Source organism: Corapipo altera, unplaced genomic scaffold, assembly GCF_003945725.1.
Source record: "Corapipo altera isolate COAL_440 unplaced genomic scaffold, ASM394572v1 0, whole genome shotgun sequence".
Taxonomy (NCBI): Eukaryota; Metazoa; Chordata; class Aves; order Passeriformes; family Pipridae; genus Corapipo; species Corapipo altera.
Genome location: NW_020884872.1, coordinates 58,975,493 through 59,001,877, shown reverse-complemented (window position 1 = coordinate 59,001,877; position 26,385 = coordinate 58,975,493). Strand labels below are relative to the sequence as shown.

Here is a 26,385-nt window from a genome sequence, read left to right as displayed (position 1 = left end):
CTGCCGTTGATCTCTTTTTATGTTCATGATGGTGTTTAGAGTTTAATTATGGACTGTTTAACAGATGAATGTCTGCTATGGATTGATTTTCCTGGCTTATCAGGTCCATTACAACTTTACTACTTTACATCTGCATAAAACTAGCAGTTTTTGATTAAGGGTACTACTTTAGATTTGAGCTGAACTCACATACACTTCAGTGTGAACTGTACTTGAGTTAAATTTATAGCATTTTAATTGTGCTAATGTAATGTTTGCTTTTAACAGAGAACCCTGAGTGACAGATCTTTTTGAGAACAAAACACAAAGAAACATAGGAGCCCATGTCTTGTCCATTTTGCTAGCCATCTCCTTCAAAAGCTTAAGGGACAGACAAAGGGCTAAGTCTGTGGAATTAGTTCTTTCCTCCTGCTGCACCTACATCTGTGCTGTGTGCTGGTACTGGCTGCTTTTTCATGTGACTCCCATGACAGAGTAAGGAGCCTGTTACTGTAAGTCAATGGGAAGCCCTGTATTCTGGTCATTTGCTGCTGGTTACTCAACAAAGGCATTGGCTTTAGTTGAGGCTGCATATCCTGCCAGTCTGGATGGAAGTTAAATGCTGCAATGTCCGTGGCCAGGATAAATAGTGAGTAGGGATAACTTTTCTGGCTGTTGACCATTAGTTTGAGAACAATAAAATTTCCTTTGCCAAAGTAGACTCTGAATTTCCTTTGAGTGTAACAGAATGTATTAAGCAGCTGCACCAGTGTTCTAGATGCTTTGTCATCTTATATCAATGATAGAGAAAAAAATAGGTAGGAAAATGATTGCCTGAGGCTATGTTTGCATCTTTTCGGTATATCAGAGAAGTGAAAGTAACAGTGTCAAGGCAGAATTATACTTTATCATGATCTGTAAACTCTGCCTTTCATTCACCCTCTGCAATGAAGAGCAGAGATGCAGCCAAAGCTTACTTGCAGTTGTGCTAGTCTTTTGTATATGGGAATGCAGCAAATGTGACTTTAAATAGGATTCTTGTTGTCTGTGCTTTCTTCACTTTCCTGAAGGAGAATTTAACCTGTGTGTGTTTTAAGAACGAGTATCCCTATTTGAACTGGCAGCATGTTCAGTGACTAAAATGGAATACTTTAAAATACCATTTATCTTTTGTGATTTTTAAAATATATTGTCTTTTGCAAATCAAGCTGTTCAGGAAATGAAAATAGACAACTTACTTTTGCTGAGGTTTATGGTTTGGTTACAGCTTCTAGCTTACTGCACCGGTTCTCATCTATTTTCTTTGCACACCTGTAGACCTAGTACTTAAATTTAAAGCAGGGTTTGATGTAGAAAACGAAAGTGCTCTTAGGAAAGCCAGTGTAGTAGGGCTGCAAGGTCAGGTCTAGAAATATTTGTCTCCTGAAAAAATAATAATTGAAGATTTTTCTTTTAATCAAAATCTAATGACCAATTCCTTAACATATTCCAGGATAAAAATTCTACTTAAGTAGCAGCTTACTAAGTAGAAAGCACATTTTCAATACTGCATATAAACTTTCAAACAGACAAATAGTATACTTTCTTAGCCTGTCTGTTTGCTTAATTTTTTTTCCATGCAACCCTAAAAACCTTTTGGCAGTCCAGATGCACTAACCACAGTCCTTATGAAGTCTGTTATGAGCATGAAGTAGAAAGGACTACAAACATATCTTTGGTCAATCCATAAGTAACTTTTCTTGGCAATACTCCCAGCTTCTAGCAGCTTGGGGAGTTCAGGCATAAGCTAGTCTACCCACATGGCAACAGAGTGCTTTGCTAGACCTCCAGGGCGGCACTTATAAAGATATCTATATACTTAGCAGACATTTAAAGTGCACATAGTTATGGACCAAGTAAAGGTTTCACAAGTGATTACTATAAGTTATTAAAATTTCACTGTTTCCATCCTACAATCTTACATGCCTTTTTTTTTCTACAAGCAATAGACTACTCATTTGGGTAGAGGTTGTGTTGCTGGTCTCCAGACTGTAGTCTGATGAGTATTGGTTCATGTACTTTCTATTTCACTTCCTTCCTGATTAACATTCTTCATATTGCTGAATTTCCGGCAAGAGAATCAGATGCTTCTTCCTGGTACTTAGCTGTACTTAAAGCACTTGGGTAGTAAAAGAAAAAAGTGCATAAAGAAGCTTTAAGATCACAGATGAAAAAGCACATGAATGTCCAAAGGACTTCTTGTTGGCCTCAAAAGGCTCCTTATAGCTGCTCAAAGTAGATACTGAGATATTGTAAAAGCCAAAGGAGATGAAAAACCTTTCACAAATATCATATGTTCGAGTGTAGCCTTGTCTCTGCATCCTCAACATTGGATATAACTTGTATAGCAAGAGTTATTTTTGCTTTGAACATGCTGAGATGCTAAGGGTAAAACCTGCAACCTGCTGTGGATTAGGAAAAGACTAGTTCCCAACTTTCCAGACACTTAAAGCATGATTTTTAGCTTTAAAATGTGAACATTTCAGAGCTTCTTAATGGCATCTTAAAATTTTTGGTTGAAGGGAAGACATGTTTTTCATTTTTGTGACTAACTGCTTGTCTGTTGTTTAAACAGTGACTGTATGAAGGAGGCTGGAATGTGGGAAGCAGGTCAGCAGAGCTGATATGGTTGACGGTGGGCAAATTACACAAAGGTGTACAAGAGTAGCTTATCATAAGACTAACAGAGTGGTGTGACTTTTTTGTACAGTTTTGCTAAAAATAACTAAACAGCTTGGTATCACAGTTCTGTGGACAGCAGCCTTAGGAGAAGTCGCTGGTAATATTTTGTCAGTAGTTCTTGTGCCCTTATAGCAGTTTCTTAGTCACAGGTTCTGTTGAGCTGTTTCTGCTTCCTTAATGGGAGTCTACATTGTGATTAAGTATGAGATGCTTAAAGACGTTCAGGTGCTAAAAAATGCAGTTGATACTTCAAAAATTTGAAGATTCATAGCTTTTAATTCCTTGCAGTATGAATACCAGGGGACTTTTTATAATCCCATTAAAGGACTATCTTTAGACATCTGGATTTCTTCAGATACTCAGTGAAAAATTTCCTTCAGGGTCAGAAAGAAGTACGTGGTAAAATGCTTTTCTAAGGTAGTTTGTGTATCAGCACCTTGGAACTGTAGAAACATGAAATAAAAAATCAAGAAATGTTGAACTACTTATTCTTCAGGAGGAAACTCACAACTCCATATCTGTTTTCTAGGGACTAGTTAATTTGTTTCATCTCCCTTTTGGAAACCTGGGCAACATAACAGAAAGGAATATCAAAATTTTATGAGGCTGGCCAGAATCAAGTAAAGAACTTGACACTAGTCCAGAGCTTAGAGAACTGATGGAGGATTTCTGTTTTCAGGCCACAGTCTTGCCACTTCTAATCCAGTGACAAGCACGCAGAAGAGTCAGAGAACATAAGCCAGCCTCCAACTCTTCTCAATGTGTTAGTGGTGAACTCATGCTTATAATTTCCTTTTTTGATGTAATGATACCTTCATTCCTAATTGCATACTAGTATAGCTTCAAGAGGAGTACAGGAGAGTGTTCCTGTCAGAGAGACATGCTCCTAGGAAACAGGAAAGTAGGTTTGAGACCATCAGGACAAGGAGACTTGTGGACCCCAGTGTACTTGGGTAGCTGTTCTGCTTACCAGGTGGTGATGCTGCAGAGAAACAGCACCACCAACAGTTAGAAAGCTCAGACCGCATTTCATGAGGGTCAGAGCCTTTCCACAAGGAAGATGAGCTGGATCAGGCTGCAGGATCTCTCACTGCTTAAGCTAGAACATCTTTGGAAATTTGCAGGAGCAGAACTCTATGCTTCTAGGAAAAATTTAAGTTAAGAGTAGAATAGCAATTGACCAGTTCAGGGATTTCAAAGGCTGAGCAGCTACCAACCATGGGATTTTTTTTTTTTAGTACCAATTTAGATAATAGGAGATTAAAGTGTACATAGTTCTTTTTGGATATGCCCAGTAGACTCTCCGGGCAAGAACATTATCACATGCCCCAGAAGGAAAGGATATGAAAGCAAACTTGACATTTGAGAAGTTTCCATTAAGAAAGCAAAAAAACAAAGAAGTTTCCCCTTCAAAGGAAAGGGTTGGGGATAGGTGTGTTGCAGTAATCTCTGAGTGTGGTCTTTCGCCCAGACTCTTCTTACCTTATGTCCTGTTCTCTTCAGAGTCTTTTGCCATCTTTCACAGTACCTGGTACTTGCAATTTCTTGTCACCTTCCTATTTTCTACTTAAGTGTGGTTAGCGGCTGATGGTGGTGTGCAGCTCCTAGAATTAAACCTCATTTTCATGCTTCTAGAACTGACATTGAAGTAGGAAGATCAGAGAATTAAAGTGAATGTAAGTAGGGGAGGTGAATACGAGTTTTACTTCTGAAGTTGTGATTCTGGTGCATCTCTTCTTGTCTCTACTGCAAAAAGCATCTTCGTGATTCTTATCTACAAAATCAGCATATCTCTGCTGAAGTATTATGCTTTGATAGTCATAATACAACTTCCATACTGCTGTGGCTTTTCGTTTTGGTTTAACATTTAAATACCTACTGAAAGGGGAAAGTGAGAGTAATAAATGCACTGGCTAAGGCATTATAGACTTCACTGTGGTTGCAAAATTACATAAAAGCAGGACTTCAGGTGTTTTTAAAGCAGGATTTCAAATTCTAAAACACTGCAGTGATTGAGAGCACAGTGTAACATTGCTGATGTGGCCAAATCTGAGACATATTGCATATACATGGTTTGAATCAGGCAAACAACAGTATGCGTTCTATAAAGATGAAACAAGGACCACTCTTAGGTTTCAAAGAGGACATGACTTGCTATCATCAGCAAAATGTTCCTTTTTACTGAAAATCTTCTTGATGGCTCCATGGTATAAGGTATTGTGAATAACAAAGATACTACCCCTGTTTTTTCGAAAACATATGGAGAGTCATGGAGAAAAAGGGGACCAAACTGAGGATTGAACTTAATATTACCAAGACTCAGTCCATGCTTGTAAGAAGAAGAGGCTGCTTAGATTTTTGGAAACTGCTGTTTGTATCTTTTTCTCAAGAGGAAGACAGGTGTGGGTTATTTAAACCAAAGCTTTTTGTAGTGCCTGATGTCTGCAATTTGTGCTGTTCTTGGGTTTATGTAACATGGGTCTCATTCATGTTAAAATTCATCTGTAGTTTTGAAGAATTGCATTGAATTATGGTACCCAGTCCATTTGGCCCAGTCCAGATGGGGAGGATGCTTAATCCTTCAGTTCCTGCATACCTTGTTAGAGCCTTGACTGTAGAACCTTGCAGTCCTGCAACTTTCCCTGTTAGCAGTCAAGTGTGAAGAATGGAAGTTTTCATTTACCTCATCACAAATGAAATTCAGAGCTTACTTTCCTTAGTTCTTAGAGTGATTGCACACTAATTCCTATGTAGAACTGTCTCTTTCATTACTTTTGGACACCAAGTAATTAAATCAGTTCATAAACTCCATAGTTTGATGTGATGCCTTCTTATTAGTCATTGTTCCATTATACTTGGAGAAATAATCCGAGTACTGTAAGTAAGAAAGGTTGTAAATGTTCTGTCACCACTAATTCAGTAAATAATGCAGTGATCGTACACACCATTGTTCCTATCCACCTTTATCAGAAGATTGGACAGAGGAAGTAATTTGATTGTGGCAGCTAAACCGTGTGTGATCATATTACACATTCTCATATTTATATTATGCATATCCCAGGCATCTGAATATAATGTAGGTGGAACAATATCCCCAGATATATGCACAGAGTATTGTAAGTGTACAAACTAAACGATATTACAAAATCAAGAAAATATCAAAGCCATGGCTCTTTCTCATTTTAGGAAGTCCAGCGTGTCATGGGAAGAACATCACCAAGACCAGAAAAAGGTAGGTGATGCTTTATGAATAAAAAGTATTTTGGTTCCACTAAACGTGTCTTTGGATAATGGATAATGAAATTCTTTTATCTCTAGCTGCAATGGAGGCATTAGGAATTGAACTGTACAAGAGAAACAAACCTGAGAAGCAGCCATTTGCCCATCTCATTATTGATGATAAGAATATTCCATCTGGTAAGTTTAGTTTTAAGTGAATACTTCCTAAATGCATTAAACAGTGAATAAAGATATGAAAATAGTTCAGCAAAACCAGCAACAGACTGGGATTTCAGAAATGGCTTTTGATAGCAAGAATAAATTGGATGCATTAAAGGATTTCAGAAGCAACAGGGACAATGTTAAAAGGAGGATGGCTCCCCTTTGTATTAGTCATGTGCTGAATGTCATTTCAAATTACCAGTTTTCATGATTAACCTTTGAGGGCTTGGCCTGCCCCTTTGTGCTGTCAGGTGAGGAAGGAAGATCTTGTGTTGAATGCTCTCCTCTGAAGTTTCTTGTTTTCTTTGGCCTGTAGGGCCCATCCAGAGTTTTTCATTCATACTGGACTTCATCCATAGGTATATACACACACACACACAGAGATGTGTTCATATATCCTTGTCTGCGTATGTGTTTATACCAGCACAAAGATCGGCCAGAATACAGATCATACAGTTTGGAAGATGTTTCCCTTCTACTGAGTCAAAGTCAGGAGTTTTTTTTTATCCTGTTGTCAGCTGAATAAATGTATTGTTTTCTGTTGTAAAATTCAAGCATGTGTTGTGTCCACCTATTCAACCCTTAGCAGCAACACTCCTTTTGAGTGCTGAAGTGTAATGGGGTTTGTACTAGGTGACACAGCATTTGTCTTCAGGGTGGATCTGGAAGCTGAGAATCTTATATGAGTCCACAGTGCACATGCATATCAGGTGCCCATCAGTGAAAGAATTTGCGATAAAGGAAGCACACCTCTCATTTGGAGGTGCAGAAAATCTAGAATTGTAGTCGCAGTGGCATTATTATAACTTGCCTGCTAGTTCGCTGCTCTCTGTGGGTATGTTGCACTCTGATAGCAAAGGGCTGAGTTTGTTTCCTTCTGCTGATGGCACGTTGGAAAGGTTTTATCATATTCCATTCACTTTTATGTTGCAGGGCTGGTGTAGACTTTTTCACATGACTCCAGGGCCCTCATGACATTCCGACATGCCAAAGCTTCAGAAGGGTCTGTTGTGCATCCGTCTAGTCCAGTGGTAGGAAGATAAAAATCATAGCATTGTACTGTGAGCAACAGTGTGTTGACTTGGATGCAGTATGTTTTTGAGCAATTGAGTAGGGGGAAAAAATGTTCTTGTGGCTTTTATCTGCCCCTGTGGTAAGAGGATGGCATTCTTTTATATTACCAAAGCTCTTATTTTCTACGCAGAGGTATTCAGATGGCTTTGGGAATATCCTTGCTAGTACAATATCTGGGAACAAGACACGAGTCTGCCTTGGAACACTCTCCAGAGGAAAAGATTCAGTCCTACAATTTTAAGATATGTTAGAATGGTTTTATTTTTTGCCCTGGAGCACTGTCAGTTGAGATTGTTCTCTCTGTATTCTCAACACAACAATTGGTGTGGTAGAAATAAACCAGAGTTTTTTCTGAAGCTATCAGATGGAGGATCTTAAGATAGGAGGGTGCATTGATCACTCTGTTCTTTCTCTGAAGATTTATACATTCTGCAGAGCTGAACTCCTTGTTAATTAAGCTGTGCACATTGCTCTTCTGTTTTATATAACCAAACCAAAGGGGAATGCTGTGTTGAGACTTGAAATCTGAGATTTTAGCAGCCTGCATAGTAATACCTTGCTCTTACTCTATTTAAAGACAAAGCAATTCTGTACAGCTTCTTACCTGGAGGGATAGGATTCTTTCAAGTGCATTGGCATTGCCAAGATCCAGAGCTTTATAAGCAGAGAGCTTAAACAGCTTGTCAGATGGCAGTCAGAACTTCCAAAAGCTTTCTTGTTAGCTCAAATGCCTCCTAACAAGCTTCTATTTTAGTCAGATTTTGGCTTTGAGCTACTTTTACCATAGGTCCATAGTAGAAGATTCAGTATCAGTAAACTTGTCTTAGCATTTTGTCTTTGGAAGGTTTCAATTAATTTGCTAATCATAGAGACAGATGACTTACATCTGCAGAAGTGGAGTGTGTCAGTGTCACAGTCTGTGAAATCTACTTTTTCCTGTGGGGAGCTTATTTTCTGTTTACCTGGATATTGCTGTAAACTGTGTTTTTATCCAGGCTAGCAGCTGATAATTTTTACTGTTGTGCATTGCTGCTTTAACCTTCAAGGGAGTGATACAGCGCATCTATGGGTAATGGAAAGGGAGACATTGCTCTTTCTTGTTCTCTTCACTTTTTTTTTTTTTTCAAAAGCACGAGCTGCAGGAACTCTCAGAAACACATTGCCTGTGACAGCAATCTTTGTTTCTCCTTGGAGCAGATCTACTCCTTACCAATATTATGAGCTGGACATACTCTCTTCTGATCTGGCACATATGGCTTCTGCCTCTTTTGGAAGGATGTTAATCATGAGCACAGCTTCTGCAGTCCTCGTGGGCATTGTAACAGTGAGGGGTTGTATCCTTATAGATAGCTGGAACCCTGAACCTACTGGTGATGAGGCACTTTAGTATTATGCTTACTGGTATGAGGCAGTACCCACTTGGCTGGGTAGCATAGAGGTTAGTGACAGGCATAAAGAAAGAAAAATTTGCATAAAGGTCACCAGGAGATTTTCCTCTCCCATCTTGTTTTCTCTGACTGCAGATGGCAATATTTATGTTCTTACCCTGATTCTTTACCCTCCATGTCTGAAACCCTTCTAAATTGTTTTCTGCCATCCATGAGCCTGGACAGATCTTTTCTTAGTATTTTAAAGTTCTCTACTGTCATCACTCTGACCCAGAATAACCAGAGTTGGAAAAAAAAAGTCTTCTCTGTCAAACAGGATTTTAAGTAGTTTGCTACTGAACACCCTTCATGGAGGGGCACTGAACAGTGTCTGTGAGAGAACATTTTCCTTTGAGCTGGTTCACAATAATATCAAGCCTCAAATGGACTTTTGCAGCTGGAGGATAGTGTGAGGGAGGGGGGAAAATAACCCTTCCCAAATCTTGGTGTCTCCACCCATCATTTGGTGGCAGAAGCTGTAGTGGTTTGGCTTGCTCTGTGTATTTTTTAGGTTTGCTGCCTTAGGTTAGAGCTGGACGCTTGCTGGCTGGTTTTTACCAGAGCTCACTATAAATGCTACCTAGGTTTTAAATGAAAACCGTGAATTTTGGTTTATAAATTGATTACAGAAATAGTCACCGTTTAAAGGAGAAAATCACAAACAGAAATAAATATAAATGTTAAATATATCATTTGGGGTGTGAATTAATACCTTTAGCTGTCTAAGGAAACGCTGTAGTATTCTGAGCTATTTACAGCTACAGGTTCGACTTAGCTGCCCTTTGCCTCCAAAAGAGTTTTTCAGAGCAAACAGTGCTTTGGTCCTTTCTTCAGGCTTTATTTATACCTGAACATTACTACAATGCAAACAAATTATCAAAACAGGGCTAACTAATTTTATTGAACCCATTTGTAGTAGTCTTAGTTCATGCTCACAGATACACAAGACACTGTTTTTATTTGTCTTTAGTTTTCAGAAAGGCTGTATATTATTTTGAATTTTTAAATAATGCTTTTTTCCTTGTCTAGAAGACTATCTTATTCATTATCTCCTCGACTGTTTCCTTCTCTGTCAACTTGACTTGCCTTGTGCTATTTTTTTCATGATTCCAAAGTAAATTATTTCACAGTAAGAAGATACTGTACTGCAGCATTTCTGACTAGACCATGGCTTGGGTTATGTGTCAGAGTTTCTGATATGTGGACTGCTGATTTGGCACTAATGTGTGTGCTCCAGTTTTCTCCACTTCCTGTGTTTTGGGGTACTGATTGTTTTGATGTCTCCAGATCTGGGTGTATTACCACCAGAAGCGCTGAGAACCTGCTTGCTCCTTCCATTAAAGATTTCATGACAGAACTCCAAGACCATCTTTGTGCCGTGTTGCTAGCTGTGGCATGCTTCTTCTGGAGCTCTGAATTGTGGCAAAATGCCCATCTGCCTCAGCTAATACAATCATAGCATTATAATTTAATGCTTTATAATTTAATCCTCTTTTAATAAGGGATTTCTAGGAGTTGCCTCTGCAAATCCTCTGCTCAAAACAGATAGTGTCATCCCATCATCTCTTGGCCTGTCCCTCTATCTGTCCATGGGTGAATGATGTGCATTTACTTGAACATCAAAATAGCATAAACAAACTTCACCCAGCGCCCATCTCTCAATTACGAGCCACTGTAGCACTTATTTGCCCTCTTTTCCCTTCCTTCTTTTCAGCAGGAAGTTGTGCCTTCCTGCTAAAGATTTCTTCAAAAGTGCAGCTTAAGACTGAAAACTAAAAAATTTACTTGTCACGTAAATAAAAGCTGCTTAGCAACTACCCAGTGTGCCACCAGGCAGTCACAGCATGCATTTCTGTTACATCACAGATATACATTCCTGTCCCATATCTAAGTGCCTCTCCTCTGATCTAAGCAGTGATTTCTAGCCTGTCCTCCTCATCTTGAAGGTAACCAACCTCCTTAGGGCAGTATTTCTTCAGACTTGATGCTGTGCACGAGAAGTTCTACAACTGCCTCAACTACCCCCAGTGCTTCAGAGGTGCAATCTGGTACCTCTATCTTAGCACTTCTTGCAGGTGAATAACTCCAGGCTAAGAGACTTAAGATCTTGGTGTCTTTTCCAGTTAATTGATGGTTTTCAGAGGTTTTTTTGAGTCACTGCACAGAAGATGGCTTCTCTGTATAATTTTGCTAGCATGATTTCTACCTGGCTGCACTAGAGCCATAGGGGAACAACTATTTATGATCTGCCTTTGAGAACCTGTGCTTTGCTTAAGTCTTGGTGGAAGAATGCCAGAAGGTTTTTGTTCTGGACTGCTGTTAAAGTATTCCTCTTGAGTGCAAAAGTTGCTCGCCCTTGGCAGTTAGGCAAGGCTCATCTCTCTCAAATTCCCCTGTCCCCACTTACCCTCGCTTTCTGCACAGACAGATGCAAGAGGCATCTTTTGAACCAATCGAATATACCTGAGGCTTTACCCCAGCATGCTTGTGAGCACTGGTTGGAGGGGAGGGCACTGGGCCCTGCTGTGTGCCATGGAAAGTTTGGTAGGGATAGACTGTTTTGATTTGATGCTGGGAGAATAAGGAACTGCACATTCCAAGCAGGCATTTAGATGCTTTTGGAGGCTAAGGCGTAAAGTCTTCTGGTACATATGTGAACCCACTGCTCTGGGAGGGAGCAAATGAAGTTATTCTGTTGTGCTGAAAATTGCTAGTGGTTAGGAGGACAAGTTGGCCAATTCCCATCTGTTGTGTTATGCCTTATGTATTACATTGAATAATAGAGTGTTAGTGGCTTGTGCCTATAAGGAAGGCTCATGGAGCTCTCAGGACAGTGTTATTTCCTCTGTGTGGGTGTGCCTTTGGGCTTTGCCAGGATCTTCTTTTCCCACTGTTGCCTATTCTACTGTTTTTGCAGGCATGGGCTGTGAGATGAGGTGGGTGCTATAATGGGATAGTGGTGAAGCTAGGGACGTGGAGGGACTGTGGGATGTGTGCTTCAGAGCACGCTCCTCAGCACAAAATACTGTGATAAACCTCTACATGATACATTTGCTGTAGTAGCAATGCTGTCTGAGCTGGTGTTACAGGCTGGTCTTACCACTGTGCCACCAAAAACAATCTGAAGTGTCAAATGTGACCAGGTTTGGAAGGAAGACTCAAATTTTCTCTCTCAGTGCCTCTCTGACCTCCTGCCAGGCCATCTCTCAGCACAGCCTCCATAGTAGGATATAGATGAAATGACATCTGAGATGTTATTTGACATCAAGCTGATGACATCAGCTTGAAACATCCAAGAGATGATGCAATGTGGCTCCCTGATGATAGTGCCTGGGAGCTGTGTTTTGGTCCGGGTAACCTGTATGTGTGTACCTGTATGTACAAAGTTAGCTTTCAGTGACAGTGCTAAGCTGGCAGACTAATCAAACATCTCCAATCTCTCACCTCTTTTTCATTCTCTTTGTAAAGTATTGATTCAGCCTCCTGTTTCCCAGGCCACCATCATGTGGGCAGAACTGAAAAGGCTTATGTGTACCTGTTAGAAGGAATTCAGTAATGGTTCTTTGCATATGATAATTCATTTAAACCACCCTTTTCGGTAGTCAGATTTGGTAGCTGTTATGTGTATATTTTGATTCCCTCATGCATGATGTTCTGTGGAGAGACTGAGAATATTATCATCATTTTCCTTCCTAATTTGTGGATCTCCATCCTAAGACAACTTGAAGGGGAATGTTCTCCTCCAAGCATGGAATATCAGCTCATTGTTTCTAGTTTGAAACTTAAGATACTGTAATAAATAAAAATAAGAAAAAAAGAGCAGTGTATCCAGTCAAATCTGTCTTTCACGAGCTTGTCTCCTAAGACCTTCTGCTAGATATTAAAGAATCCAAGCTTACCTCCTGAATTGTTATAGTTGTCCAGCTATAATTATTTGTAAAATTATGAAAGAATTAGGATGGTGATGTAGACCACTATCCTAGATATCTAGGTTTTAGAGCCTTATTCTGGTATATGCAACCACTGGGTTAAGTCTAAACATTGTTTTTTCATAAAAAGGTTTGTTATGTCATAAATAGTTGAAGTGCTACGTAAAGCCTAGGCAACTTAGTGTGTAATACTAAAAATGCACAATTGTACTGATTTATCTGCATTTTTGGTGTTGTCACATGAAAATGTTTACCTTTGTACTGCTACAGTCACAAGAACATAAAATATGGGAAGGTTTCATAAACTTTCTCTTTGGGGAATTATCAGTTTAACTTGTGTTCAGAATTTTAGTTATCCCTTGCAAACACTTACAAGTTAGAGACTGATAGCAAGTTTTTCATTTCAAATTCGTCTCAACAATCTATTAGTTGAATAAAATTTTAGATGCACTGTCTTAGCAGAGCTTGTTGCATGACTGCTTAGCATAATCAAATTATAGGCCAAGCAAGTGTTTTGTACCAGCAATGGTACAGGCCAGCAGGCATTTCTGGTGGGAGGGCAGACAGTTACAAATAGCAAGCCAAGTATGGGAGTGCATTAAAAAAAGAAAATTTCATAAGAATTTTTGCCCTAATTGTCTAATACTCACTGTAGCCTATAGAACTCTAGTTGATTGTAAAAACCTAGAGATTGCTTACTAAATGTTGGGGTTTGTTAAATGTTTATAAATCTCTCTTTTTTTTCTCTTCAGGAACCCGCAAAGTGAACCTCACATCCTGGCATCATGACAAAGGCCAGGCAAACCTATCGAATATGACATTCAGTGATGGAAAACTAATTGTTAATCAAGATGGCTTTTACTACCTTTATGCCAATATCTGTTTTAGACATCATGAGACTTCAGGAAATTTGACTAAAAGAGGGCTTCAGCTGATGGTATATATGATTAAGACAAATCTTAAAATAAGGCGCTCTGACGTGTTGATGAAGGGAGGGAGCACCAAATACTGGTCAGGAAATTCAGAATTTCATTTTTATTCTGTAAATGTAGGAGGATTTTTTAAATTAAAATCTGGTGAAATGATAGGTATCCAGGTATCAAACCCATTGCTACTGGATTCATCACAAGAAGCAACTTATTTTGGAGCATTTAAAGTTAGGGATTTAGATTGAATCTTTCTTTAGTGTGCTGAAAAGTGTTTGAGTTTGGAGTTGTCCAGAAACAACTTGAAGACAGAACTGAAATCTTCTGGAACTCAATTACATCTGTATAAGCCATATATCTCTAAACACATGTTTTTGTCCTGTACTGACTCCAGTGGGAGTTCCACAAATGCACAGAAGGGCAAAATTACAGTTCTCCTGATTTAGTCTTATAACCGTTTTACTTCATTTGTTTCCACTGGCTTTGGTAGTCATTATGTATTTTACATTGGTGTAGTTGAAATCAAAAAAATTAATATTATTGAACTTCTGTTTCCAAGTTCTGCTCTGACTTTTTAACCTGTGCTGTCCTTATTAGTTCTGGTGCAAACATAGGGCAGGGCAGACCTTGGCTCCCAGCTTGCCTTTAGGACTCCATTTTGCTTGGGGTTGAGTGTTCTGAACCTGAGATGGCAATTATGAAAGTATAACTAATCCCATTGCATTTGATGTGACTTTTCACATGCTGAGTTAGGCCTTTTTTTGCATTGCTGGGTCAGGGTTGGAGAGCTCAGACCATGGCAGAAATGAGTTGCAGAACACCTAAACAGTTCAACTTAAGTTTTGCCTGATAAAAAGGGCCATTCCAGGAAGAAGGAAGATCATCTGGCCTTGCAGTTCTAAAAGGTTAATTACAGGTCATTTTATTATTGTTGCACAGTTAATTGCAAATATAGATTGCCAAAATACAATGTGCCTTTTAAAGTATTACATTGTGCCAGAACCTGCAAAGACATTTTTTAAACAAAAATTATGTATTTTTATATTCTGTAAAATCTAAAGTTATATTTCAGGTGTAATGTTTTGTGTTAAAAAAAATGTAAATTATATTGTCCTATAGTATTTGATACAAAATATTTAAAATCTCTTGCTGTTTGTATATTTAATGTTTTAAACTGTTTTTATGTACAGACATGTTAAACTGGTGCACTTTTTGATCCCAATGGGAAAAAATGCAGCTATAAGAGGTTGTTTGCAATTAGCAAATGTAATATATATCTTTGTTCTTCTTAACTTAATAGATTTCTTTTAAACTTGTCAGTATTATTGGAAAGGGGGGGTGAAATCACACCAATGCCATGAGTAATTATACCAGAATGCTGGTCACTGGGTGCCTTTCAAACCTGGGGGGTAATTGACATTACAAAGCTGGCATTGTGTAAAATAAAATAAAAAAATTAATACATAAGCCCCAGAAATGTATTAGGAGTATTTGTAGTTACTGAACAGGCATATTTTCCTACAACAAAATCTGCAAGTGGTAAATTCTGCAATTGAATTTTTTTAGCTTAGTTTCCTGAAAAAGTGAAGGTTATGTAATTGCACTGCCTGTTCTTGTCTCCCCTTGTAGCTTTTAAAATTCTGCACACTTCTGCCAGATTTGACAAATGAATGGCAGAGTTAAGAAGTATTCTTGCAGGTTTTACAAGGATAGACAGCTGAGAACAACTCAGCCATTTATACATTATTTAACAGTGGCTGGCCACTGTTTGTATTAGCCAACAGATTATATGAGGAGACTCCTTGCTAGCTGCAACGTGTGTTGTCGCTTGTATAGTTGCTTGGGCAGAAGAGGTCTGGAATCTGAGGGAGGGTATGGGGGCCATAGAGGGGAGCTGCAAATACTAAGGTGATGTTTAGAGCACATTTGGACAGGGGACAGCAACTTGTTGGGGAAGGGATGAGAGAGGTTTTTTAAGTGCTTGTCTGTGTGCTTTAAGATGTGGGAAAACCCCACTATTTAATTAAGTCAGAATCAAAGAAGGCAAAAGACTCAAGTCTGTAGGAACTGGGGCTTGATACAAATCCTCAGCCTTTTTTATTTTGTTGTAAGTAACTGAGTTGAATCCAAGCAATTATTTTATACTGTATAATAAACATTTCTTCTTAATGTTAATATTGTTTTCTTACAAAATATATTTCTAAGAAAAAAATCAACTTTGTGATTTCTTTATTTGCATGTGTACCTGTATTTCTTGTGCAGCTTTGGTAATTTTATTCAGATTTCAGAACATGCAGGCTGGGTATGGTATAACTCACTAAAGAAAACCAAGTCACAAATCAACTATTTTGAGACAATTAACAATTAATTTTATGGAGTTTTGATTTGGCTCCAGACATGCATCCACCACTTTCAAGTTGGGTTACATCTTTAGGGGTTGGAAGTTTAGCTGAAAATTAGGACTCCCATTTATGTTATACACCAAAGAGTTGTCAGTTCAAAACCAGTAATGACTGAGGAATCTGGAACTTCTTTTTTTTTTTTTTATTTCAAGAGCTACACGTCACACTCGATCATTTTTTCCACTATAAAGATGTCCAGTGACAGGCCGGGAGAAAATGTCTTCTCTGTCTGTCCTGAGGGTTACGTCACCCTCTGGGGAGGCAGAGATGGGAGTTAAGTGATTTGAAAGTAAAGTTAGACTTAGTTGCTGACCTTAGCAAATCCTCTGCCTACATATAGTGTTATATGAAGGAGAGAAGCCACCAGCACTAAATGTCGTCTGAATGACTCTGGCTGTAGGCTGTGTGTGTGCTGGAGAAGGTCTCAGAACCTGTAGTGTCTGTTGAGCCCCTGAGCTTGGTTAATTGCCTGTGCACCCCAAGCCACCAGAGCTTAGAAGAGGGCTTTTGAGGCTCAGCTTAGCATAGCTGTGCTCAGGGCCGTAGGCATCTGAATTTCACAATACAATATGGGGCTTTAAATTTCCCTTGTGTGACAACTTTGAAGCCTAAATGGTTTGGGGGTTGTGGTGATTTTTGGGTGGTGTTTTTTTTGTGTTTTTTTTTGTTTTGTTTTGTTTGTTTGTTTGTTTTTTCCCTTACCATCTTTTGGCTGCAAATTGTTCAGTTGCTTGATGAACAGGTCTGGGAGGGATGTGATAATGACCTCATGGGGCTATATAGGCTACTGTGGGGATAATAATTAGAAGCCAAGCCCTGACTCCTCTCTTTACTAAATAAAATCAAATAGGAGGTCCTATTCTGCCTGTCTTGCACTGGTCTCCTCTTACTCTTACATGCGTTTAAAAGGAAGCAGGAAGCTCCACGTAGAGCTGTAGGTACAGTTTGATTTTGCTTTTTATATCAGAGCAGCCACAGATTGAAAAGCTTCAATTGTGTCATTTGAGGCAGGTATTCTAAGATGATGAAGTAAACCCAGCTGCTCTACCACTGACCTTCCTAAAACCAAGTCTTCTCCTAGAAGTGTCTGTTCATTTGCGTCTGCTTCATTTTATTTGATTGCTTCATCAGGACTCAATTAATGAAAAGAATGGATGAATCAATTAATGGAGAGAGTTACCTTGAGAAGAAGGTCATGTGTTCTTGGCTAGGAAAGGTACATGTGACTCTTATTTTATAACCTTCAAAAGATAATTTTGGTCTGTGGATACAGGATGATTATTTGCTGAAAATTGAAGTTAAAAAAATCTTACATGGAAATAGTTTATTTGCAATTCAAGATATTTGTGTGCATGTAAGCATCTGTATATTCTTACTGTGTTCTTGCTAAGTTAATTTTTATACATGGGGTTATGACTGCATATTTTGGCACCTGAATACTCCTCCCCCCGCCTTTCCAAGCTTGCTCCAGTCAGTGGCTGTTTCTTTTTCTGTCTATCCCACTTCCTTTCTCTGGCTCCTTCCAGCTGCCAGTGTGTCCTGCTCACCCCACTCTTAGTAACTTACAGCTCCTTTTCCTGGTGGTAGCAACAGCCTTAGATCAGATCTACGTATATTCCCCCTTATTTGGCCCACTTTTATGTGTCTTTGTTGTGCCTTTAGGTGGAAAGGAACAAGAATTCTGTTTGTCAGAAATATTTTTTGACTATTTGACTTTCTATCCAGCTCCAGGACTGAGCTGGATAGAAACAAAGAAAAGTAGTTGAGGAATAAGGAACCAGCAGTTTGGACACATGAAGCAGTCCATACTGCCCTTTGATCTGATATACTAGCTTTGGAGGGCTCCAAACAGTTATCGCATGCTTGTATTTTGGTGTTACAAAGTTAGTCTCCAGCAGAACTTCACAAACATGGCTGTATGCAGCATTTTGCTGCAGTGATTGAAGAAAACTCACACCTAAACCAGGAAGTGCTCTTGCACATATACACAGGCAATTTCTTGTTCTTTCTCCCTCTCTGTATTGGTGTCTTGTCCACTAGTTCCTGGTTGCTGTATTTGGGATCACGACCTGTGGACTTTGCCAACAGTTTATTTTTTTTAGCTCACTGGGTTTTGACCCTGTAGATCCATACCTTTGGCTAATGTTTCCATTTGTGATTAGCTCCAAAGCAAAGCTCAGTCATGGAAAGCTGAGAAACCTGTGTCAGCTTTAGGTTGTTGAAATTAGATTTCAAAAACTTCTTAGCAACTTTGATGTTTCTTTTTTCTGCATTTTTTTTAGCCTTAAGTCTGAATGTGCTGGGGTTTCTAGCTGGGTTTCCTAGGAGATATTTTTGCTGGGGTGGAGGTGAGGGGCTGGGTATCTTTGATTTACTGCTGTCTGTTCACAGTCCATTTTATGAAGTTTTGGAGAGGGCATATTTTCCTTCCATTTGTTCAGCATTTGAGCCATGTACTGTTTATCACCCACCCTCTTGCATCACATTGCTTTTCCCCAGACTGCACATCACCAAACACCAATCAATTTATGTTTGGCTGTGACAGAAGACAAGCAGGAACTACAATTGCTTTCAGCTCCTTACATGCTGCAAGTCACAAAATGATAGATTCATTTTTCCAGCCTTCTGGATCTTGATTCATTCAGTGCATTAGAGATTCTTGGTTGTTCTTTTAACAGAGTATGCCAGAATCCTCCCTTGACTACTGAGCTCACATTTCAAGTACTATTATGCCTTCATAACATAGCTCCTTCCTCATCCCGTAGGTTCCAAACTCACTCATTCCCTAAGTCTGTATTGTCAGACATCCGTAAGGATGCTAGGTGGGCAGTTTTGGGGACCCCAGCTCCTTAAGGGGAAGATTCACAAACAGGATCTCCTTCCCTTGTCCCCTTCCCCACAAATTCTGGATTTTAGAGCACTGAAACATGACCACATGGATAACTTTTTGGGAAGTTCAGATACTCTCTTGTACAAAATATTTTTACCTCATGTCCCACCAATTTGAAGGATTTTAACTCTGTTAATTGGGTTGAGTGGAATGTTTGGAATGATTTTTTTTCTTTACTGTGTCACAAAAGAGCACCAGATGCCGCAATCACAACCTTCCGTGAACAAAGATAAAATCAGTTCACCACAGATGTTGGCTATGAATGCAGAGTGGAGCAAACCTTCATTGCTTGTTACTTGTTTACTGCTGTGCCTGCTCTAACCCCAGCATGAGCTCTCCACCCTGCTGACATCCAAGGGAACTGATGTACGGTGAGTGGTATAACCTGTACATACTTATTCTGCCCTCTGGGAACTAATAACTAATTACACTGCTTTAGTTAGCAACCTTTTGCAGACTGGCTACTCTTTTTTACATAAACATCTCCCAGCTATAATCCTATGTTACACATAAGTTCTACCAGCTCCCTGCTTACCTGTAGCTTTTTGCAATGTTAGTGTCACCAAATGTTTTTTCTCTAGTGCAGTAACACATGAAGTAACACATCTTAAACAAAACAAGGTCCATCTGATGTAATGTTTTATCACTCATCATGGCTTCAGATCTTTGCTCTGGGAAAACATCTGCAGTTCTGGAAATGGATAGTTAGGTTATTTCTGTCCCGCTAACTGGAAGAGGGCTGGAGTTACAAGGCACTGAGTGGTGTACAGCCTTGAAGCTTAAGCCAGCTTCCCTCTTATGCAGAAGATCCTACTGACTTTCAACCCACTAAGTTGTGTTTTTATCACATGAAACTGAGCATATGTGCTGCATGCCCCAGAGCTTGACAGAGAGGCCTCCTCCAAGCAGGTCAAACAGGGCCAGAAAGAGAGCTATAATAAACCCATGTGGGCAGCAAAGGTCCAGGACTAAGCTTATGCCTTTTTCTTTTTTGATCCATTACTGTCAATAGAGAGTAATAAATTAGAGAATAATCTGGTAGCAGAAAACATTTTTATTTTGTTTACTATTCCCTGAAAGCAGCTGTTGAATTTACCACCTATTGACACCTATAAATGTATAATTGGATTACTACTTATATGAGTCTGCATTTTCTCTCAAATCTAACAGTCCTATTACACCATTATGAATAAAAAGAGATAATTTAATTTAAAACTCATTAGTCTTATATATAAAAAGTAGTATTATGATTAGTATCAAAGTGTGTTGGACTTTAGTCCAGCATTCTGCTGTCTGTGGGTTAGTAGCAATTTATTCTATTCTTACTTTGTTACCTGGCTATTTTTTTTCAATTTGTCTGAAAATCACATTAAAAAAACCATTTTCCCCAAAAATATGAGCCAGATAAAAATGTCCCATGATTTATTTGAAAATATCCGAACAAATTTCCTCAATTTTGCTCTTATCCTCTGGTATATGCCATCTGCACACTTGCAGAATTTTGCTGATGTGTGAGATTGTGAAACAAAGAAGCTCACATAAAAAAGCTAATTGAGAAATCTATTGGCCCAGCTGCTCTGTGAGACTTGCTGAATGTGAAAAATTCCTCCCAAATATGTAAATTTATTGTTACAATTCATTCAGTTTTATTAATCTTTGTTAATATTCTACTGGTAAGAAAGGGTTTAGCTTCCCACTTTGAAATGAGTGGATGTTTTCATGCTGACATCAATAAGATTATTATAGATAGTTTTGTGTGATACAGTTTCTTTCTAAGCCTTTTTCAGGAGGTAGCTATTTTAATACATCACAGAATCACAGAATATGTTGAGTTGGAAAGGATCCACAAGGATCATAGGGTCCAACTCTTAGCCCTTCACAGGAACATCCCCAAGAGTCACACCATGTGCCTGAGATTATTGTCCAAATGCTTCTTGAACTCTGTCAGGCTTGGTGCTGTGATCACTTCCCTGGGGAACCTGTTCCAGTGCTCAGCCACTCTCTGGGTGAAGAACCTTTTTCTAATATCCAGCCTAAACCTCCTCTGACTCAACTTCAGGCCATTCCCTCAGATCCTGTCACTGGTCACCACAAGATCAGTGCCTGCCCCTCCGCTTCCCCTCATGAGGAAGTTGTAACTGCAATGAAGTCTCTACTCAGTCTCCTCCAGGCTGAACAGACCAAGTGCCCTCAGATGCTCCTCGTATGGCTTCCCCTCAAGGCCCTTCACTGTCTTCATTGCCCTCATTTGGATACTCTCTAGCAGCCTAATATCTTTCTTATATTTTGGTGACCAAAACTGTACACAATATTCAAGGTGAGTTTATATGATGGTATTTGTCACTCTGTGCAGTATAGAGGGGTTTAAAACAAAGCAACAATGCAAATAGCATTTCTTCTACATATATCCACAAGTTTTATCTATTTCAAATATAGCATATGCAGTCTACATGTAACCGAGAATAACATAGCCCTGGGAATAATACTTGCTCATTGGTGACATATCTTATTTTTGTATCTCCTGTGAGATCTGTCATGAATAAATATTATAAATTGTTTGAGCATTTTTGTGCCTATGTAAAAGGATGATACCGAGTGACTTTGACAGCATCAACAACAAATGATGGAAATGCTGTCTTTGCTCACCAAATATCCAGAATGACCCATCTTTTGTCAGCATCCCAGCCAGGAACAGGCCAGGAACAGGAACAAGGGCTTATAGTTGCCCCATCCTAAGTTTTGAGGCCATAATCTGGTGAAGGAGAAGAGATATGGCGCACCTAACTTCAAAGGTGCTTGTGGAATGTCTGTAAACTGAGATACAAGCAGAAATTCTGCCCTAGTAGTATGGAGGCTTTTGTTTTACTTTTGTTGTTTTTTCCAGGTATTGATAATGCTTATAAAACTGAAAGGTGGCCAGCAGAGGAGGGTCCAGTCAGCATCTGCTGTCCTCCTCTTGCAAGCCAAATGCCCAGGAGCACAGATGGCCTTTATGATCATTATGGGCTGGAGACACATTCAATGAAAAGTAATTTAAGTTCTTACAGAAAAAGTATATGAATGTGGGTTTGTTCCCAACACGAGACAGTCTGAATCAACAATGGGAATGGGCCGGTTACCAAAGAGTCTGCTGGAGCAAGTTCCTGCTGCCAGGCCAGGATCTCCTCTCCCTCTTGGCCATTAGAGGGAGGAAAAAATAACAGACTATAAGAGCCACTAAAATAAGGACCAACACCAAGAATGTACCATGGGTTTAATACCAGCTCCTCCTCTCAAAGTAATTATAGTTGATGTTGCCCAACTGTTACCGATCAACTGTCTTTCATCGTGGTCTTTTGTTTGGAGTCAGTAGTTTGGGTTGAACATCAAGACCAGCACACGCCAGTCAGCTTCTCACGGAGAGTAAAATAGGACTGAAGGTGACAGGGAGTGTCGTGCTGCCTCAGCCATGAAACAGGCAACTGAGTTTGGGCTAGACCAAAACCCTTCCTAGGTATTTGTTTCACATTATATAACCTTTACCCAAAAGTTCACGACAGCACTAATTTTAAAGTGAGAAAAGTCCAGGCTAAACGAAATACTGGTATTTCTCATACTATCAACTCCTGTGTACTCGGAAATGTGGTATTTGCTAAAAATGTAAACTCAGAAGTTTTCTTCGAATTTCATGATATGACCTAGATTTAGGTGGTGCAAATAACCCTTGCAATACCATTCTCACCTAACTCATTTCTATGTTTGTGCAAAGTATATGACATATAACCATTACCATGACTCCCCCATACTTGTGTTTGTAGGGAAATTATTTTTTGTTAAGGGAAAAATTAACTCAGTATGTGCCTCTGAAGGCCCAAGTTCTGCATCATTCCTAAATTTCAGTGCTGCATGTTTTGGTATTTTCTTCTGCTATGGAAGTGAGCTGTTTGTTAAAAGTCTGGCTCATTGCTCCCAAGCCACTGATGTGATGGATGCGATCAATCGTGTAGTTTCAACATAAGGGAACCTCCATTTTAATTACAACAGAGCTACCTTGGTTATACAATACAAACTTTTCTCTCTAATATTATTCCTCTTCTTGTTCATCTGTTTGTATGTGACAATGAGCAGTGCTGTCAGTTATTTACAGTGTTTAAGGCAGAATCTTATTTAATGCAGTGAAAAGTTTGGAAAAGTAGTGGAAGACCACATGGAGATCTCTGCAAGTTAGGACAAACTCCTTAATGTTTTGATGGCTTTGCTAGAACTGTGACATGCTCTGCTAGAATCAGAGCATTTAAGAGAAAAACTGTTTACAGAAAAGCTGCCAGACCATTTATTTCTGTGTAGAAAGACCTACCCTCACCATCTGTCTTTGCTTTTAAGGGTGCAAATTCTTCTATTTTGCACATGTTCAGAACTTCCCCCATTTGAGCAATGCCTCCTAATCCAAGTAGAGATGTAAAGAGAAAGCACACCAATGTGCTCTGCCCTGGAGGAAATAAGCCAACTGCTGCGCTACCATCAAAGCCACAAAAAAGTCCAGGCTTTCTATAAAACAGTGTATTTGCCCAGTGTTTAGAGGTACTCAAGCATCCAGCCATGAAGTAGGGAGGCCAGAAAAGCAAGGAATGTTTTCCTCCCTAATTGCATAGTTTGTGTGAGAAGTTAAAAACTCGCAGCTGTGCTCTCCCCACCATGTTTCTCCCAGGTTGTTCCCATGTCAGCAGTGCCGGTCATTCATTCTGTCCAAACTTCTCAACCACTGGGCTAACCAGCTGTGTCTTCAGTAGTGAAGTGGTCTTAAACTGTGACCTTCAGATGACGATCCTTTGCAGGGATCTACAGAAGAGCCCTCAGGCCTTTTTTTATCATTGGGGCTGGGTAGCAAAATATTTCTGAAGACCTGAATCTTGGACATCAAGTACCTCTAAATTGTTTTTTGTCCTGAGCTTTCTAAATTAGGCAATACCATTAATTTTCAGGGGCCAGATTAAAAGGAACAATGATTCAAAGTGACAGTTCAGCTGACTTTTTATGAAGTAAAGATTTCCAGATTTTACAATGAGTTCAATGGGTGCAGGCTACCTGCAAAACTAGGTCACATCTTCAAGCTGTAACTTAAACTAGGTCATACTTTCTGACTTGTGAAGAGGGGGAGTATGAGTTTCAAAAGCTTGTAAATTATCATTTCCTGGAAAAGACCCAATGTGATTAGGTGCTATCCAAAAAAATCAACCAAGCCAGCCTGACACATAAGAGTAAGTTCATAAAACATCACTTTATCTTTCTCCGCTTCATGAAGATGGAAATGTATTTCCTTCTCAAAATAATTGGTGGTGCAGACACTAATGCTGCTTGTGGTTTGAGCTGCTTGTGAGTAATTTAAAGTTTTGTGAGCAGGAACATTCAAAGCAGACTTTTCTGGGTCCATTCCTATAAATTGCATAAGTAAGGGGGAGGTTTGCTCTTCCAAGCTTGAAAGTCATTTGGGTTTGCAGAAGTCAGAGAAGAAATTTAGGACTTCACTTTCTAAATTCATCAACAAAACATTTTAATGTTATTAATCCTCACAATGCCATGCAATGTAGGTAGCTCCTGGAAATTATACATCAAAAATTAGGATACCTGGTGGGTTCTTTAGACTCACTAGTGGGAGAATCAGCCTCAGAGACTCACTGCATCTGTGGAATTGATTGACCAAAACTAACTCGTCTGACAATTTGAAATATCTGTGCTGATTCTTGCAAGCATTGATTTCTGTGTAACAAAGTGTTGTTATCTGCAGGTTCTTTACATTCCCAGTGAGTCCTAACTCAGTGTCATAGCAAACAGTAACTGGGACATTATTTAGGATCATAAATAATGTGGTTGGCCAAAAGTGTCTGAATACAGAATAACTACTGCAATGAATGATCTAGCTGAGATTTTTGAAGCTAAGCTCAAGGGTTTAGCGACTAATTTTGCTGACAGCTGAGCACTGACATTCTTCCACTGTTCCAGAAAAACCCAGGCTATGCGTTTCTTCTCTGAATCTTCCTGTCTGCTGTGTGGAAAGAGAAGTGTCAGGACTATTGTCTGTAAAGAAGGATGAACAATCCTGGGATGGCTGTTGGGGAGAGATAAAACAGGGCCACATTTTCCCCAAATAGTACCTTCCCTTCAGCCCCAGCCTGGTGGGGTGAGACCCCTCTTGAGTCTAAATCCTCTCTGACTTGCATGACAACACACATCTTTCAGTATCCTGGGGAAACCCTGTGGCCAGCAGACTTGAGAAGGCATGCCCAGGGCTTTTGCTCTCCCTATGTTGTTCATTTGCTCTCCCTATGTTGACTGTCTACTTGCTCACATCCTACTCGTTGCGACATCTCTGCCACCCCATTGTTTCACCTCTGCTCAGCTCAAGGTCCTCCTTTTCTCCATACCCTGTCCCTCTTCCTCTTTCTTAACTTGTTTTTTGGTTTGCATCTGCTGTGAGTTCAACATGCCTCCACCAATGCCCATTTTGGGTACAGGCTTTAAAGACTGCTTCCTTGTGTCTGTATAACCTCTGAATCCTTGAACTTCACTGTAATAATTGTGATTAAAACTAAACTGTGTTCTACATGGAGCTGAAATAACTTGTCTCAGTGGGTCAGTCGATAAGACAAATGAGGGGTTTTTGACTCCTGTATCTATGCACTAAAAAGCTTCTCCTTTTTGCAGCACAGACAGGACAGCACACATCCCTCCAAGGGAGGTGGGGGTTATTCATCTTCTCCTTCTCTTGCCCAGCATTAGTGCACTGGCTTAGAGGACTAAGAACATGTGTCCTCTCAGGGTCCCTCTATCTCTAAGATTTAGGAGTTGTTAGCCCTGTTTCCTCCAGTGACTCTTCCTGGGAAGACTTTTTCTCCTTCTGTTGTTTTGTCTCTAACATCTAAATACTCTAAGATCCAAGCAGAATTTTATTTCCTATCAATCTCCTCCTCATGCCAAAACATCCAAGTTCCCCAAATGAGATGTACCATAAAGGGACCAGATTTAGAGATCTTTTTTTGCACAGTGCATTAGCAGTTACTTCTTAGCAAGCAAGAGGTAGATATTGAGATATTTGTGTTATCTGATTTGGCCTCAGTTGCAGAACCAAAGGAAGTATATGCATTAACCAGGATCTGTGCTGCTTATCGTACCCTGAGCCATCATCCACAGCACTAAAACTACACGAGAAATCAGCCATTGGCGGACTGGAGTCGTATAACACAGCAAGGCAGCTGCACTACCTAGAATTTCCTCTTCATTTGAAATACATAATAAAAATCTGAAGCAGGAAATGGGTTATCTGGTAAAATTTCGAATGATGCTGTTATCTGATATAACCTCAGCACATGCTGGAATTCATCACCTGTCTTCCCGTCCTTGAAAATTCAATTGTATTGAGATGTTATCAATTTAATTTCTCCCAGTAAAGGTGCAGACATTCACACTCTGCTCTACTTTGTTATCTGTGGGTTATTTCTCCAAAATGCTACTTTCAGTTAGAAGCTGAAAGTCACAGTGTCAGTGCAAAGTAGGCAGTGGGGTTATGATGAAATACATGTATATACATGTGTGTCCTCAAATAGTTTCTAGATATGCATT

The 26,385-nt window shown here is 39.5% G+C and overlaps 1 protein-coding gene across 2 annotated transcripts in view; it reads left to right on the top strand.

The window, feature by feature from the left end:
• TNFSF11 (TNF superfamily member 11) overlaps positions 1 to 15,624 on the top strand; it is a 79,854-nt gene extending 64,230 nt beyond the window's left edge. For both annotated transcript variants that reach the window (XM_027649703.1, XM_027649694.1), the window contains 3 exons: positions 5,887 to 5,932; positions 6,019 to 6,117; positions 13,324 to 15,624. In XM_027649703.1, the coding sequence (XP_027505504.1) occupies positions 5,887 to 5,932; positions 6,019 to 6,117; positions 13,324 to 13,745 (567 nt within the window). In that variant the 3' untranslated portion in view covers positions 13,746 to 15,624. The remainder of the gene's footprint in view (positions 1 to 5,886; positions 5,933 to 6,018; positions 6,118 to 13,323) is intronic.
• Positions 15,625 to 26,385: the final 10,761 nt, after the last annotated feature.